General features: G+C 43.1%; 1 protein-coding gene across 1 annotated transcript in view; it reads left to right on the plus strand.

Annotated features, from left to right (window-relative positions):
* Positions 1–17,758, plus strand: part of LOC119166931 (Guanine nucleotide exchange factor in mesoderm) — a 41,833-nt gene that overhangs the window by 13,042 nt on the left and 11,033 nt on the right. Inside the window, exons 6-15 of the mRNA XM_075885384.1 lie at positions 563–679; positions 4,273–4,330; positions 5,236–5,328; positions 5,775–5,936; positions 7,397–7,648; positions 8,615–8,738; positions 12,914–13,039; positions 15,552–15,562; positions 15,682–15,734; positions 17,354–17,474. Coding sequence (XP_075741499.1) covers positions 563–679; positions 4,273–4,330; positions 5,236–5,328; positions 5,775–5,936; positions 7,397–7,648; positions 8,615–8,738; positions 12,914–13,039; positions 15,552–15,562; positions 15,682–15,734; positions 17,354–17,474 — 1,117 coding nt within the window. The remainder of the gene's footprint in view (positions 1–562; positions 680–4,272; positions 4,331–5,235; positions 5,329–5,774; positions 5,937–7,396; positions 7,649–8,614; positions 8,739–12,913; positions 13,040–15,551; positions 15,563–15,681; positions 15,735–17,353; positions 17,475–17,758) is intronic.

Genomic DNA, 17,758 nt, shown 5'->3' on the forward strand with positions numbered 1-17,758 from the left:
CCCATTACCATATAGTATGTAATATATACAACTTTAATTTGGTTCGGAATTATTATGCCAAAATCACTATTAGCTTCAAACCCAAAATTCACTATTTGTAGAAACCTAAAAATTATGTCCTAAATTTTACTGTACTTAGCCTGTACAAGCCTATACAACATGCTCCTAAACTTCAAAAATTATTTATATATGTGAGGGTAACACATTCGTTTAACCTTTAAAAAGGGCTTTGCGGCAATAAAGATTTAATGTAGGTGGTTTCACAGCATAGCGTTCCTATGAAGCAGTGAAACTGCCTTTTTAGGAGGAAGGGGGGTTACATGCGGCTTATGCCTATTCGTTGATTTCGAATACTTTCAAATTCTAAATAACTTAAATTTCTGTTGTTATGAATTGGAATACTTTAATGTTTGTTTAAATATTCTAAGTGCTTGAATATGTTCTCATGCCTAATATCTGGAATTTCAGTCGCACCAGCAAGCAGTTCATGTCATCGCTCCTAAATAATTTGTTGGTGACAGTAGTGAGATTGTATGTGTTTGAAGTTTTCTTTTTCGTGCAGTGGCTTTCTGGCGCAGCTGGAAAAGTGTGGCTTTGACCCAGTCTCCATTGCTCGATGCTTTGTGGCCCACAGTAGTGGCTTTTCTGTCTACACAGAGTTCTGCACAAGTTATCCAACGTGAGCACTGCACTTATAACTTCTCTATGTTGCCGCAAAGCATGTTACAGAAAAAGTCAAGTTCAGCAAAAATTGTCAACAGGTAAATAAGCCTAGCTCCAAATAGCGTTTTTGCAGTGACCTATATTCACTGTTGGCAGAGCATACAGCTGTTATATAAGAAGAAGGTATATAACAGCTGTATCTTGCCGGTACTTAGCTACGGAGCAGAAACCTGGAGACTTACAAAGAGGGTTCAGATTAAATTGAGAACGACGCAGTGAGCAATAGAAAGAAAAATGGTAGGTGTAACCTTAAGAGACAAGAAGAGAGCAGAGTGGATTAGGGGACAAACCAGGGTTAAGGATATCATAGTTGAAATAAAGAAGAGGAAATGGACATGGGCCAGGTATGTAGCGCGTAGACAGGATAACCGCTGGTCATTAAGGTAACTAATTGGATTCCCAGAGAAGGGAAGCAGGTTACCAAGAGACAGAAGGTTAGGTGGGCAGATAAGATTAAGAAGTTTGCGGGTATAAATTGGCAGCAGCAAGCACAGGACCGGGTTAACTGGCAGAACATGGGAGAGGCCTTTGTCCTGCAGTGGACGTAGTCAGGCTGATGATGATGGTGATGTTCACTGTTGCAGTTGAACGAAACAAAGAAAATTCTAGGGGCTCGGGTTTTTTTTTTGCTGAGCACAGCAATAATTAGAAATAACAAGACGAGATAGAAAAGGGAAGTATAGGAGATCTTATTAGTAGCAATGGTGATGTAAATGTCAATAAAGTAAATTGGACATAATGATAACCTGCCACTGGCAAGAACCGAACCTTTGAGTGTTCTAAACTCACCATCATGACTACCAGCATTGCTGACTCGCACTCCCACATTTAAATGCACACATATACCTCAAAAAGTAGACAGAGAGATGACCGAAACTGTAGCTCAGTTGGCAGAGCATCGGACATGTTATTTGTAGGTTGCAGATTCAGTCCCTGCCTGTGGCAAGTTATCTTTTCATCCACTTTGCTTTCGTCACACTTACATCAAAATTGCTACATATGACATTCCATATATTTTTCTTGGCTTTTGTGTCTGTTAGTTCTAATTAATGTTTTACATTTGCGATATCAATGCATCATGAAATTGAGTGTTTGGCGCAGCCCCTTCAGATATTTTAGAGGCGGGCACATCTGGGCTCATTAGTGAGCATATTGTTACAATCATAGTTTTGAGTATGTGCACCTGTGTGTGCACATACTCAGTCGAGACATCAGCAGTGGTGCAGGCATTATTGAATCAGGGCATTGACAAACCCTACATAAACATGCTGGGAGAAATATACAGTGGAACCACAGCTACCATCATCATCATCAGCCTGACCACGTCCACTGCAGGACAAAGGCCTCTCCCATGTTCTGCCAGCCAACTGAGTCCTGTGCTTGCTGCTGCCATTTTATACTCACAATTATCTTAATCTCATTGGCCCACCTAGCTTTCTGTCTCTCTAACCCGCTTGCCTTCTCTGGGAATCCAGTTAGTTACCCTCAATGACCAGCAGTTATCCTGTCAACACGCCCGGTTAATGTCCATTTCCTCTTCTTGATTTCAACCATGATATCCTTCACCCCAAAACAACGCTTTGCGATGGGTGGACAGACACTGAAAGTTATAAAGAAATATGCCTACTTAAGACAGGTAGTAACCGCAGAGCCGAACAATGAGAGTGAAATAACTAGAAGAATAAGGATGGGATGCAGCACATTTGGCAAGAATTCTTAAATCAGGAATGGTAATCTACCACTAACCGCCAAAAGCAAAGTATATATAACAGCTGCATCTTGCCGGTACGAAGCAGAAACTTGGAGGCTTACAAAGAAGGTTCAGCTCAAATTGAGGACAACGCAGCAAGCGATGGAAATGAAAATGATAGGTGTAGCCTTAAAAGACAAGAAGAGAGCAGGGTGAGTCGGGGAAAAAACCGGGGTTAGGGATATCATAACTGAAATCAAGAAGAAGAAATGAACATAGGCCGGGCACGTAGCACGTAGGCAAAATAACCGCTGGTCATTAAAGGGGCCCCGTGACAATTTTTCTACAGCCTTATTTAGCACCGGAATGCGTGTAGCGATGATTACTGAGACTAATGCAATAAGAATTACAGAAATTGGTGCCCGGAAGGGGAAGCTATGAGTCTTCAAAGTTCAAATCTCGAGCAGAGGATAACGAGAAACATTCTCTTTCGCATTTCACTCGCCTGCTGATGTCAAAGACTGCTTCCAATCACAGCGCACGTCTCATAAATACATACCAGAAAGATCACCTCACGGTGGCTTTCACACAATACCTCGCTAACACTCTTTGTGACGGCATCTTTAGCACGGCTACTACGAACCACGTGCATTGGGTAAGATACACACACGTGCAGATGCTCCCACGGTCGCACTGTGTAAGATACACACACGCTTTGGGCAGGGTCACTTCTCGGCTTGCTTGAAAGTGTGGCAGTTTGGGCTAGTTAATATGACGTGACGATAGTTATAGCGCGAGAACAGAATGACGTCTTTTTGTTGTCGTTCTGTTCTCACGCTATAACTATTGCTTGTAAGACTCGTTCTATGGCAACGCTGGTGCCCACCACCTGCCACATTTTAGGCACGCTAAAATCGCAGCATGCGTTTCTACCTTCAGTTGCTAGCACACCATAGCCACGTTCGCAGGCTAAGTGTTGTGCTCGTTGTTCTGAAAATACATAACTTTGAAACAAGAATCATTTCATTCTGAAAAAAGTGTAAAAAGCATTTTTGCTGTTTTTAGCATTCACTTGTAATGGTCTAGCTTCCACCATATGAATATTTCATGCTATTTGTAGCGTCCAGCCAATAAAAAGGAAACGGTGCTTGTCGTCACGTCGCATGACCCAACATCACTTCCCATAATAAAAATAGCCTATCTTTGTCACCGTAGTTTGAAATCAATGCACTCTAGTTTGTTCTGTGAATTAAAAATATAACAGTGTCGATTTCGGCGTTGCCATTATATCTGTACTACCATAAGCTACACTTTTCAAATCGTCTATTATTTGTTGCAGTTACGTTTCATTGCTAGACCACACTTCTTTATCTAGTGAAGTAAGCAACAGCTTTTTAGGCCAGTAGAAGCATGTGAAAGTGGTTCTGGGGATGCAAGCTCCAAAGTACTGACTCCACATACATTGATCATATAAAAATAGCATGATGCAGTTTTGGTTGTCTTGTTATCAATAGTTATTTCAGCAAAAGTTGCATAATTTCGTGGTATGAGCTGTAAAGGTGTTACACTAATGTAGTAGGCTGGTTGTCAGCATTGAGCCGCTTTTAAGATCTTCCATAACCTGGAAGAAGGAAACAAAATATCAAGGTGAAAATTTCAAGAGTTTGACAGAGGCTGAATTGAACACCATTATGTTTTCCTTCAGTTTCTTTGTTTTGTTTCGTTCTTTTATAATAATTTATTTGTGTATGTGTGTGTAATGCTTGAAAAAGACATGCTAGCTTCGTTGGTTTCATGTCCTGATGCAGATTTTAGTTTCAGTTTTTGATGAGCTGGAAATACTCTCCTTTTTTTTTCAGAATGGTATCAACCCTTACTGAACTGGTTGGCAAAGCAGAGACAGCGGAAATATTCAAGGCAAGTCCCGCTGTCTTGTGTATCTTTCCTCGGGCACTGCAAGAAAACAGTCTGCTATTAAGGGACTGAAAATGGCTTCGATATTTTTGTGCAAGCGCAATGAGTTGATGCAGAATCCTGTGGATAAATTGCAGCTATTTGTGTCAAGTGTAGAAGTTATTAACAGGCTTTAAAATAGTGGATTTTTAGAAATGCCAGCAGCACAGTTGAACGAGTTTTCGAATACCCACTTCTGTTGCCTTAGCATTTTCCCATGACATGTAGGCCTAGTGACCGATCTGATTTGATATGTTCAGTCTACATCGCTGAACCTCTGTTTGAGAGTGGGCATCATCTGCCTGTGTTGCTATGTGCTGTGTTTTAATGCGAGCTGTGTGGCAGTGTTTATCTCGAGCTGCTTTTTTCTGTTGAACATCATAAACTGGTATGGCTGCATTGTGCACTGCAAAATCTAGCGATCAGTGACTTCAAAGCTGTAACGTCGTGTAAGGCATGTTAGGCAAGTGGCAGTCCTAGTCGCTTCAGCTTTTAGACGCAGTGAGTATCAAGCTCTCGCTGCCCGATCAGTGTCCATTTTGTATCAGCGGCGGTAATTTAATTCCTGAAGATACGACCACGTTGCCCGAGCTTATGCTTATTGGGGATCGTTCTCAAGTATTTTCTCTTTGTGTGCGTGTTTAGCATTTACAGGCTGTCAGTGTACAGGAGAAAAAAAAACGACTGGGAGTGTTCGGGCACCTTCATTGTACATGTTTGTAAGCGTACATTTGTAAGATTTTGCGATTGGTAGCACCTTATCCACCTCGTTATGGCCAGATTTGTCATGTCAAGGTTCAAATCTATCCTAATTAAGTGGGCTTCTTTTGTTTAAAAAGTAGGGCCATGTGTGTTTCACTTGTGTGCAGGCACGCCAGACGTCACTGCACCACAGCCTGCCCCTGGGATCCTACTTGCTGAAGCCTGTGCAGAGGATTCTCAAGTACCACCTCCTCCTTCAGGTGAACATTGTTTAGATAGGCCGTTCATTTTGCTGCTGATACTCTCTACGGTGTGAGGAGATCTGCTTTATTGCAAAAAAAAAAGTCTAGTGTAGAACATCTTGCATCAGGTCAATGACATTGCATTAAAAGAAAGCGTCTCCCTTTTGTTGGCACACTTTAATTCTGTGCTCTCTCAAAATTGTCATCCAGTGCTAGCACTAGGCGTGGGAGCCAACATTCTCGTGGCTCATGGTAGCATTAAATTAATTAAGAAATTACAACACTTTAGGTTACTGAAGATTGGTTTTTGCTAGTTCTATGTGACTTGTGCTGGTGGACTCGGTCATGAAAGCTGTTTCTTTTGCCAGGGTAACCGGCTGTACAGCAGTGCTGTTGCATTATCTTTGCCATAAGACAAGAATCCTGTGACAATTATTTTCATATCTTGGAAATTTTGTGCACAGAACATATTGAAGCACGTGGACAAGGAGAGCCCAGGCTACCCCGATGTGAAGAATGCCCTGTCTGTGATGACAGGCATAGCGTACCACATCAACGACATGAAACGGAGGCACGAACATGCTGTGCGAGTACAGGAGATACAGTCACTCCTTTACGGATGGCAGGTAAGCTAGGCTGATGGGGAATGCGCAGTGTTTTCGAATCATTGGGAAAGAGATGCGTGTGCGAAGTGTGGGGGTGCTATCACCCCCTGTAAAGACGTTTGAGCCTCATGGTGCACACGTGTCCCACGGATAAGTCGCATTTAAGGTCAACAGCCGCCGAGCAGTAGGTAGAACAGCGCTCGCGCATAATTTTCACCATCATCATTATTATGCTTTGTGTGGTAGCACCAGCACTGATGCCTGGTGGTGAGGTTAAGTGGCTGGACAGAAAAGATTGGTGAGCCTCTTTGGCGTGTGGCAGCTGTCACGAACAGTCATCTCCCTCCTCCGGAGAGTTTGTGGGGATGTCTCCTCGAGCCGTTTCCTGTGGGCCGCTCGTGGTGAATTGAGCGTTGGCGATGCAGCCTTCGCGTTGCCTTGTTTGTTGTTATGTTGATTGAGTGTATTGGAGTATTGCATAAGCTTGTCCTTTAGAGTGTCACTAGTGACATACTTCATTCGGCTGATGGTATTGTCCGTATAAAATTAGGTAAATAAATGTTTGGATTGGTATATTGTGTTCCAAGAGTGGGCTCTCATTTGGAGACTCCACCAAACAAACACTAATACAACTGTTTGAAGGGGTGGTATTTTTGTGCATATTTTTGGGTGTCCTTTCTTGTCGCATTCAGAATTCACTGCATTTTAAGGCTGAATGCGCATGCTTTTTTCTTTGTTGTTGGCTATCCACCTTCTAAAGTTGAAGTATTCTTGAAAAAACTAAATGCGAGGAGTCTACACGTTGCAAACATCACAGTTGCCACAGTGGCATTGCCTGACTCAGTCTTTAATTTCACCCTTATCTCTGCCTATGACAAAAACAGAAGCCAGTTATCTTTAAATTGGAATGCACACAGTTCTAACATTCTTATGGCAATCTCGCTCCATGAAAACATAGTCAAAGTAGAATTAGGCATAGAGTTTTTTATAAATGCACCAGCGGGAACTCTAGGCATGGAGTTTTTTACAAATGCACCATAGGGGACTCTAGTCCTCTGTAGGAGCTGCAATGCAGCACGCATGGAAATGATGGGTAGAGTTCACGGATTTGTTGAAACTTTGTTCTGTCCGCTCCATGTGGCCTGCATCCACTTTGTTGGAAGACCAAGTTCAGCAGTTCCACTTCACAGCCTTGACCTTTTTTAGGCTCACCAATTGAAATTGGCTCACAGAGTTCATAACAATTCATTCTTTAATCTGAAGCAAACACCAAAGCCACTAGTGTGTGTGATGCTGCAAGCATGAAGAGTAAGCAAATCTCTGCACTGCCTGTCGTTCCTATGGTGGCTGTACGACCGCAGCACCGTAGTTCCTCTAGTAATTATTGTGGGGAACTTTGTGGAATTGGCCACTTAATAGATTTTGCTGTGGTGATATCTTTTGACAAGTTGCGTACTAGATTAGTGCATGGCTGGGTGCAGGGTGAGGACCTGACCACTTTCGGGGAGTTGGTGGCCGAGGGCTGCTTCCGCATGCTGGGTGCCAAGGCCCTGCGGCACCTGTTCCTTTTCGACAAGCTGCTGCTGGTGGCCAAGCAGCGTGAGCAGGGCATCCTGCACTACAAGACGCACGTGGTGTGCTCCAACCTGATGCTCATCGAGAGCATACAGGGGGAGCCCCTCTGCTTTCAAGTGGTGCCCTTCAACAGCCCCGACTACCAGTACTCCTTCCAGGTGGGTGTGCCCACGTATGGAAGTACCTCGGAACAGCAATGATACCAGGGGATAGGGGGTGTTCTACCTATTAAAGCTGACCATCAGCATTGGCAAGCATTCTTTTTCAAAGATTAAGATTGAAAGGCGGGTTGACTTCAACAATTTTTTTGTGTTAATCTCTTGAGTGGACACTAGATGGCTTGCCGAGTCTTTCGGTGGTGATTTCTCCAAGCTGTCGGCATGGGATTGGGGTAAACCAGGCACAAGACGTGCTAATTTATTCTCCTGACTCAAAAGCATATGTTTTGATTCATTTCACGTCATGCAGAGACTGTTTTCTATCTGTTTTGTCAACAGAGCGGAGGCTCCCCCATTTTGTGCCTGTTCCTAGGCTATTTTCACGTCTTGACCGTTTCGCAAGGCTTGACCAATCCTATGCAGCTCCCTCTAATTTTTCCCATCTGTCTCTCCTCCACTCTGTGAAAGAACGCTTACAAAATAGCCTCCCTGGTGTTGATTTTTAGGGGGACACACCTAGCTATACACAATAATGAAATTACCTCTGAGATGTGACTACACCAGTGGAACGAAAGACATCAAAAAGGGAACTTTAGAGCCACCTCTGTAGTTGTCAAGGGTAGTGCCATGAAGTTCTTTTTTTCTATAAATCAAACAAATGCACAGCTAGTATTTTATACCATACTGTAGTACACTGCTGTCTTTTTTTTATCACGGGGGTTTTTAGTATAGTAGGGGTTGATTGCACTCGGGGCCTAGTACATCATCAGGATGATGCACCACAATGTGCCATTGCTGGCCTGAGCCGTGTCCTGCATTTACCTCAATTTCTGAATTGATGCAGATAACACTGATGTTTTAGACTGTCTACCGTGGCATAAATTGTGATTTGCTTTTCGTGTTCCTAAGTCCTTTAGCGAAGTCAGATTTTCAGATCGTTGTTTTGTGGATTGCTTCTATGTGCAGGCTCGTAGTTTGGAGCAGAAGCGTGAATGGTGCCTGCAGCTGAAACGAGCCATCATTGAGAGCTTCAGTGCTGTCATACCGAGCCATGCCAAGCAGCTGGTGTTGGAGCTTGGCCAAAATGACAGTACGTGGGTTGGCTGCTTTTACATGAAAGGATAGAACATGCTTCTATCTCTTTTGTGGGGTCTGGATAAGCCACACTCATCAAACAAATGGGCACAGCCATGCCGTCAAGCAGTGAACATGCGCACATTTCCTCAATTTTTACAACAGCGAGCTTGCCAGCCGAATATATGAAATAATTAATAACATGCTAAATAACCCAATATTATGCCAGTACAGCATGCAGAGAATATGACACGTACAGTGTTCTGCGAATTCTGTGTCCTGATGTCCAATTCACGGTAAAGGACCTTCAGAAATGTGCCACAGAATCTTGCTTCAGTGAAAGACAATTGTCCATCGCCGCATCAAACAGAAAGCACTCTTCGTCCAGCACCAGTGTAACCTCACTTGCCGCCAAGTGACACTGGATGGATGGATGTATCCGGCTGTGCTCTTTAGATCGGGTGGCGGCTCATGCCACCTTGCCATAAAGTTCAGTGCTATCACAGCGTGATTAAGGATTGAATTTCACTCGCACCTCGATTGTAGCCATCAATCAGTTAGTCTCCTCCTGGTTATTTCTGTTCCTTCAAAGTATATTTTGCCTTCACTGTCCCTAAATTCAAATGCTTTGAAAAACTCGGCGCCATTATCTTCAACTATAGAATGGAACCCTTTATCAAATGTTCAGCCGCTTCCTCCTCCTCTCCACACGCACTGCGTACCGTGTCTGTGCCTTCGTATTTTGCTCGGTACGTCTTGGTTCACAATACTCCCGTTGTAGCCTCGAAGAGCAGAGAACTACCCCGAGAATCATCGTAGATCTTTTCCCTTGCAATTTCCGGCTTAAAAGTTCAGTAGGTCTCCAGTGATGGTTTCGATCTTCCACATGTCCCTCTCTGTTTCCTTGACCTTCTTCTTAACTGATGTTTCCTTTTGGCTTGGTATTCTGCTGTTGTCTAAATAGTTGCTTGACAATTTTCGAGTTTGTTTCCTCCATTTAGTATCGACATTTTTCATGTACAAATAACTGAAAACTTTCTTAGCCCAACGCTCCTCTCCCATTTTTCTCAATCACTTCTCAAATTCTATCTTGCTGCTAGCTTCCCTGCATTCAAACGATGTCCATCCCATGTCTCCCTGTACCCCCCGATTTGGGGTATTCAAGTGTGCTCCCAAAGCAAGTCTACCTATGCCACGTTGTTTAATTTTCAATCTGCCTTGAACTTCTGATTTCATGCACAAGACCGCATTGCCGAACGTCAAACCCTGGACCATGACACCTTTCCAAATCCTTCTCACAACGTCATACCTATTGTAGTTCCACAGTGTCCTATTTTTCATTACAGCTGCATTCCTGGTGCCCTTAGTCACTACGTATCTTTCGTGCTTCCTTAGATACTCAGCCCCGTTATTTATCCATATGCCCAAATATTTGTACAGTAAAAGCTCGTTTATCCGGACCTCATTGACTCGGAAATTTGGTTAACTTGGACTCGCGACGCGGTCCCGGCAAAACTGTGTATATTTCAATGAGGTCAAATGCTCATTAATTCGGTGGGATTTAGCAGCACGCCGGCTATCTTGGACAACTCCGGAGAGGGTTATCGGGACTCCGGAGTCGCGCGATCTCAGCGGCTTGGAGGCTCAAGCACCGCTTGCTGTAACCGACGACAGAACTGGAGTTTTGGAGAAACCGAAACCGAGCGAACTGCAGCAGACTATGACGATGATGATAGTGAATGAAAGGAAAGTGGCTAGGTAGCGCTAGTCGCCACCCGGCGGAAGCGCTTGGGCCACCAGCGCATCAGTTGTCTACTAACAGCTGCTCACTACGTCCATGCTACGCCTACTGGTGTACTATACTTCGTGTCTTGGTTCTTTGTGTTGTGACTTCGCGTGTTGCGGCTGTATTTGTGCGCGTTGTCGCCGCCGTCTCGCTTCATGGCGATCGTCACAGGAGTCAAGCGGCCACAGCAGCCAGCAAATGATCTTGAAAGAAAAGTTATGATATTGAAAGACGTGATGAGCTGACGCGACGTCGCCGCACCGTGCAGGAGGCCGCCGAAGCCCTCGCTGTCCTCGAGGAGTTCTCTGCGTTTGTTCTCGCGACAGTGACCGTGCGCACCACCACCTGATGGGATTAAATAAGATCGTTCTGTCAGAAATTCCAACGGCGAGGCAGGCAAAAATAACGCACTTTTTCAAGAAATAAAGGTTTGTCTGTGCCGTGTACAATTTCTTTTTGTTCTCATGGTCCGTTCGATAATTCGGAATTCGGTTAACTCGGACATTTTCTCCGGTCCCGTGAGATCTGCGTTAACGAGCTTTTACTGTATTTATCCACTATTTCTAGCGTGACTTCCTGTATCTTATGCTCATTGCCTCTGTTATCATTAAAAATCATGATTGCTGATTTTTCCCTGCTGAACTTCAAATTTAGCCTATCTTCCTCATTGCCACAGATGTCTATCAATTCCTGCAGATTTTTCTTGTTGTCGGCTATTATTACTATATCACCTGCATACATCAATGCTGGCAATGACTGTTCAATGTACTTTCCTTGCTTGGCAAATGGGAGGCTGAATCCGAGTCGACTCCCCTCTAATTTTGCTTCTAGTCCCTGGAGATACAGCATAAATAACAAAGGTGACAAGGGACATCCCTGTCGAAGCCCGCGTTGTATCTCTGTAGGTTCAGATAGCTGTTCTTTCCATTTGATAACTACCTTGTTACTTTTATAGATATCGTTTAGAAAATTAGTTTTATAGATATCCTTTAGAAGATTAGTTATTCGCGACGGGTGAGAAGGCCGTAAGGAAAGAAGCGCTCGCAGGTGCACTCTAGCCCGGCTGTGGCAAACTACGAATAATCCGGCAGACATGCGTGCACGATAAGGTGTAAATTACTTTACGGGGAGTGGGTGATAGCAACCTTACGCTTTGAAGGTTTAACTGAAGAATTATTTATTACTTAGTGGCACTAAAGTGACCAAATTTGTTTAATGTGTGCTGGTTTGGTTATGGTTTATTGTCAAATTGTACAAAACAATTATTGCGACTATTTTTGTACTTTTGTAAAAATCACATCTTAGGTTTGATACCACTGGTGCTTGCAGTCAGAAGTGTTCCATTACATTTTCCACTTCTGTCGTGTGCAAGTGACCTTGTCAGTGGGACTAGTCTGGTATTAATGGGGGGGGGGGGGGGGGAAATGGAAAATGACTAATTAGACAATCTCACAAATTTTGGTAATAAAGAGGACCGCTAGGGAGTGTTTTCGGAGTTAAATTATATGCCCAGTAGAAAAACGAAGCAAGTGAGTGTGAACCCAGAGAACATTGGTGAGCCCCTCATATCCTATCACGAAATTGCTCAGCACTATCGCCTCGCTTGTCGAACAAAACCACCGCCGCATCCCAAACTCACGAAACCACTAGAAATCACATGGCGCCGCCTCCAAACAAACTTGTTCCCGTGCCCGCGGGTATACGCACACATTTACCCCGATCTGTTCAGTCCGCATTGCTCAAAATGTGGCTCCATCGCCTCCCTCTCTCATATACCATGGGGCTGCAGCGAGGATCCACCCCCGCCTGATCTCCTGACCACTCCTTCCTTCGAGGCATGGAAAAGTCTACTCCGCGATATGAGCCTAGGAGTACGGCTCCAGGCCATACAGCGAGCTGAGGACGTTGCGGCCAGGCACGGCTTGACTGCCTTTCCTCTGTGTATTTTTTTTCACTTAAATAAAGTTGTTTCTTTCTCTCTCTGCCACAAAGCCCCAATGCAAGGTGACATGAACGTAATACGCTTGCATCGATTCATCATTTTTTTCAGTTAATAAAAAAACTTATTATACTGGCTTATATACTCTAAGTGTAGAACATTTTATCATGTAGCATATTTTACTGGTTATCACTTGCATTGTACTGAAAGTGAAATCTTGCTATTATTTAAAGCTGCTTCTTTTTTTCTTAAAACCGAGAAGGATGGCATTTGTATATGCTTTGTCTCAATTGTGCAGGTTAGTTGGGTCATGTTAGATATGCTCATCTTTCTTTATGTTTTACGATAAGAATATTCAAATTCGATCTGACAAAATTGCTATTCGCTTCAAACAACCTAAAATTTACTCTTCGCACATGTCTACATGAAACAGTTGCCACAGCACTCTCTATGGTCTGCCATGCAGGAGGCCCGATGTGCGAGAGGGGACCAATGAGGAAGACGCTTGGTGCACCTGAGTACTTGAAGAGACGCAGGTACGACCGACGCAAGTCTGAAAGCAGCCTTCAGAGAGCCCTGCAGTTGTCACGAGGTGAGAATGGGTCCAGGTTTTCTCACAGAGAGCTCTAGCGTCTGCAGTATGGTAACATGACACTTCCAGTGGGAAAAACAAAAAACGAGAACAAATGGGAAATGATGGTGGCAGCAGCACTACAAGTGGGATAAAGAATGATTGGAAGGGAAGTTTGCCACAAATAAAATCTTACACGGGTTGTTTGCTTGAGCTAATGTTTCTACAAGTGACTTGTCTTCTTCAAAGCTAGAGCTTGAAGAATACAGGTCCTTCAAGTCTATTCACTTGTCGAAACGTCAACTCGAGCATATAAACCCTACAGATCTTTTCACAGTGAGACCAAGAGCTATTCAAGCTGCTTAGAAAGGTGACAAATGAAGGCGATAGTTGTGCATCCCACTGATTAAAAAACATAGTTTGAATGCCACTTTTTAGACCAAACATTTTTTAAGCCCTGCTTACAATGTAAGCAAAACCAGGTAAAAACTATTTTCATTCAGCTTCTTCCTTTCAGTCTGCTCTTGTGCGAATATTTGAATGCTTTGAATATTCTGATCGAATTTAAATCGAAAGTTTTGAATTATCGAAATGAACGAATAGTTGCATATTAAGTCAGAATGTGACATCCTGTAAAGGTGATTTCACAGCAGTGGAGTGGTGCTAAGCCATGTAAGCACTTTTGCAGGGAGATATTAGTTCGCATGTAACCTTTTTGGAAAAGTGGTTTTGCTGCTGTGAAGTGGTGCTAAGCTGTGAAAACATATATCCAAGAGAAATTTACACTGTCGCAAAGTGCCAATCGGGTTAAATAAGGATAATAACCACATATTCATTCATTTTTTTTTTAAGTTTAGGAACATGTTGTGCTGATGTATATGCTCCAAGCATAGCAAATATTTAAAAGTAACATATTTTACAGGCTATCACTGGCATTCTGTCGAAAGTCAAATCCTGCTACTATTCAAAGTTGTTTCCATTTCCTTTGATGCAAAAAAATGACATTTGCAAAGTCCTTGTTTCAGTTTCTTTTAAATATTGTGAAGGTTAGTTAGGATGACAAATATACCCATTTTCTTTCATAATATGCAATATATATAACTCAATAGTCAATTTCACACCAAAATTATAACCACACAAATGAAGGAAACACATACAGGATGTCCTGTATGTAGGTTTTTTTTTTTTTTCATTTCTGTGGTTGTGATTTTGATGCGAAATTGACTATTGAATTCAGACATGCACCAGCGAGCCCAACAGTGAGTTCTACTAGCAATATACAGTCGAATCTCATTAATTCAAACATGCTTAATTAGAAATTTCAATTAATTAGAACTGACGCTGTGGTCCCGTCAAAGCTATGTGTATTCCGATGGACGAAAACGCCCTGTAATTCGAACGCGCAAGCACTTGAGTCAGTTAATTTGAACATACTGTGCTCCGAAAATGCTCTCAGCACCACACCATGGTAGAACCTCCGACACCTCAACGCTGCACGCAAGGAAGAAAAAAAAAAAAAAAAAACAGAAAAGGCTGCGGCGGAATGTTTGCTCTCTCTCAAATTCCGATCTGCGACGCGCCTGTGCCACGCTTTCCCTTTACCATCCTTGCCATGTAGAGACCCTTCTTTCAACGCCGCGTGCAAAGAGAGAAAAAAAAAAAAAACTTCACTTAGTGTTGGTTCTCTCCCAAATGCCGATCTGCGATCTGCTTCTCTCTGCGTGGAGACGCTCCTCCTTTCTCATCATGTGCTGGCCACGCTGCGGCTGCGGCGCAGAGGGTAGCAGCGGGTGTTGTCGTTTTTAGAGAGTGTCGGCGCTGGACATTGCCGCGTGCAACTTCTCTTGCCAGGAGAATGCTGAAGCCGAAGTAGAAATGCTTTCCAAGCTGCGTGCGAAATGGATTGATTCGCTGCAAGGCAAACATGTGTAGACGTGCATCAATTCAATTAATTATGGATGTCTTGTGATTTGTGAATAAATGTAAGTCTTCTGATACTTCCCTCTCGTGTGTTAGCTCAATGCACATGTGCCACTGCATGGTGGGCTCTCTGTTCATTTAGCTTTCATTCATTCGAACTTCTTTTAATTCGAACAAATTTACAGTCCTCTTTTCGAATTATCGAGATTCGACTGTATAAAGTATTCGAATTCGCTTCGAACCTAAAAATCACTATTTGCACAAGCTTATTTCAGTCATATTGGCCGTCTGAAGCATGTTTCATTTGTCACAAAGGAACGATTCCGTTCATTTTGCGGGTGTTTCAGCCAGACAATTAAATCAGGACAGTGTACATCAGCATATGAATATAATGAGCCAGCACAAAAAAAAGATTATTATTGGTATAAAAGAAAACGTGGAGTAACTGGTCTGCTTTATGGAGCAACTTATATTCATGACTTTGATAAGAGTCCTTGTTTTGCAGTACTCGCTATTTTGACAAATCATTCTTGATCATATGTCCACTGGCATTTTCTTGGAGCTTCTATGACTGTCCAGCACAGCGTGATACCGGTTTCTTGTCTCCTTGCAGGGTCAAGAAAGGTGAGGCCAACTGCATTCGCCAGGGCTCATGTTGCTCAGATGCATTTTGGGAGTTCCTCTCATCTCTTCATCACATTTGCTGTGGGGTCCCCCTCCCCTTTTTGTTTGTGTTTTCCTAGTGTCAGCTAAGCAACAAATCTGAGGTAAGCAAGGATCTGCTCAGCAATGCTGGGTAACATGGGGCACAGTATTGAAGGTAAACAGTAAAATTGGTTATAAAGCTCTATATTGAAGCAAAAACATCAGTAATGACATGCTTACTTGTGTTTGCCTAAACTTGTTAAGGACAAGCATTGTACTTGCTATGACAGAAAGTTGAGCTAGGTAGTTAGTGCGGATTTGTGATTAAAAAAGGTATAGGTGTGCATACACTGACGTGTCCGAATCTCGATGCACTGCATGTCGATATTGTCACAAGGGTCGTGGCGTTGACGAAGGGAGCAGACTTCATGTAGAAGATGAAACTGTTTATTTGGGCAGAACTTGTGGCCACAGAAAAGGAAAGTCAGATTACAGCAATACACTGGCACTTTTAGTGGCGAACAGAGCGTGGGTCGTCGAGCAAGTTGCAAGTGGTTAAGCGCGTCAGCATTTATAAACGTGCCGTCAAATATTCTAGCGTTATCACTAGCTGCCACGTAGGTTTAGGTTCCAGAATAATTTTTAATGCTCGTGAAGTTGGCGTAATTTTAACAAAATAATCTACTGCAATCCCGAAGCTTCTTGAACACTGCAGGCGCAGTTTGCGTTAAAAATCACTGACAGTGAAAGGGGGCGATGACATAACTTAGAATGTGGCAATATTGTCTGTCTGGTTTTTTAACAAACTACTGATCTTGGAGGGCCAAATAAACATGATAGAATCTTGCTAGTCCACCTCTCATTCGAGCCAAGTGGCGCGATCCAGCCATGCTACTTGCGTTGAAAAGTTTGTTAGCTCGAACAATGACTGGGTTAGCCACAGATTATTGAAACTGTGCACTGCCCTAGCTAAACTTCTATTACTGTTCAGTTAGGGAACACACGGCACGTCATACTTGCTACTATGATCATTGTTGCTGCACTTTTAATGCACGGCAGCCAGGTTCAGAGGGCAATAATGAACACCTTGAATTCGTGACAACATGGTGGAGGCAAAGGGAAAACCAGTGATGATAGTACCATCGTCAGCAGAATTCTCAGTGCTGTATCTCCTTCAGGCGCCACATGTACAATTGCACACACGAAGTTCAGAGGCATGTCATCTACCGCATGTTTCTTGAGTGGGACAACTAGCGGTCGTTTGACTTACTGCACTGTGTATTGCCCCAAAAGATCACTTTGCTGGAAACACTACCATGTCTGACGATCTTTCGACACGCCACGTACCAGGTTCAACGTCATAAGTATTTATTTTATTTGCTGGGAACGAGCGCAAAAAAAAAAAACGTTCATGTATTTGGAGCCTATTATGTTTTTTTTTTTTTTTTGTGAAGAGATGGAAGCTGACTGATTGCCAAATAATTACATATTTAACTATGTGCTTACATGAATTACTGAGACTCTCTCAAAACAACACGTTCTTTGGTATTTTTTCTGGGAATTTAATACTGAGTGTTTTGGAACCATGTCGTGCAAGTATGATGCATTTGCAGCCAGCGCATCATGGTAATTGGCGCCTGAAGGGGATGTGCAGTCGAGCCTCGTCAGAACAATTGCCTCATAAAAGGTTACAGTGAGCAAGGAACACGTATAACTCAACGTGCTCGCATAGCATCCTCTACCGTCACTTTTGACGTCAATAAAATGAAGCTGTGTTTGGTGCATAAATCATGTCTTGCAGGCTCGCCTCACCAAGTCGTGTTCCTGTCAGCCGGTTTCATGCCAGAGAATCAACGTACCGAACCCTGCAGAGTTTCACTACAGTCCAGAGGTGTGTATACTGACAGTTGGCGACACATGCATTTCAAAATTTTCAAAGAAAAAAAGATTAAGCTCATATCGTCCCTGACTCAAAGGCAAAAGCCATCTGCCTCTTCTTCTCAGTTGACTCTATTGTCAGGCATTAGGATAGCACACCTTTCAGTACATTTACTTACAAGCTTTGTTTGTGACAACGCATGTGCTCCTACTCTACTTTTTGGAGCCTTCTCAATAAATGTTAGTTGTAATTGAAGTCTTGTCAATTGAAGTCCTGATTGGTCCTGTCAATTATGT

The sequence above is a fragment of the Rhipicephalus microplus genome, unplaced genomic scaffold (assembly GCF_043290135.1).
Source record: "Rhipicephalus microplus isolate Deutch F79 unplaced genomic scaffold, USDA_Rmic scaffold_133, whole genome shotgun sequence".
Lineage (NCBI taxonomy): Eukaryota > Metazoa > Arthropoda > Arachnida > Ixodida > Ixodidae > Rhipicephalus > Rhipicephalus microplus.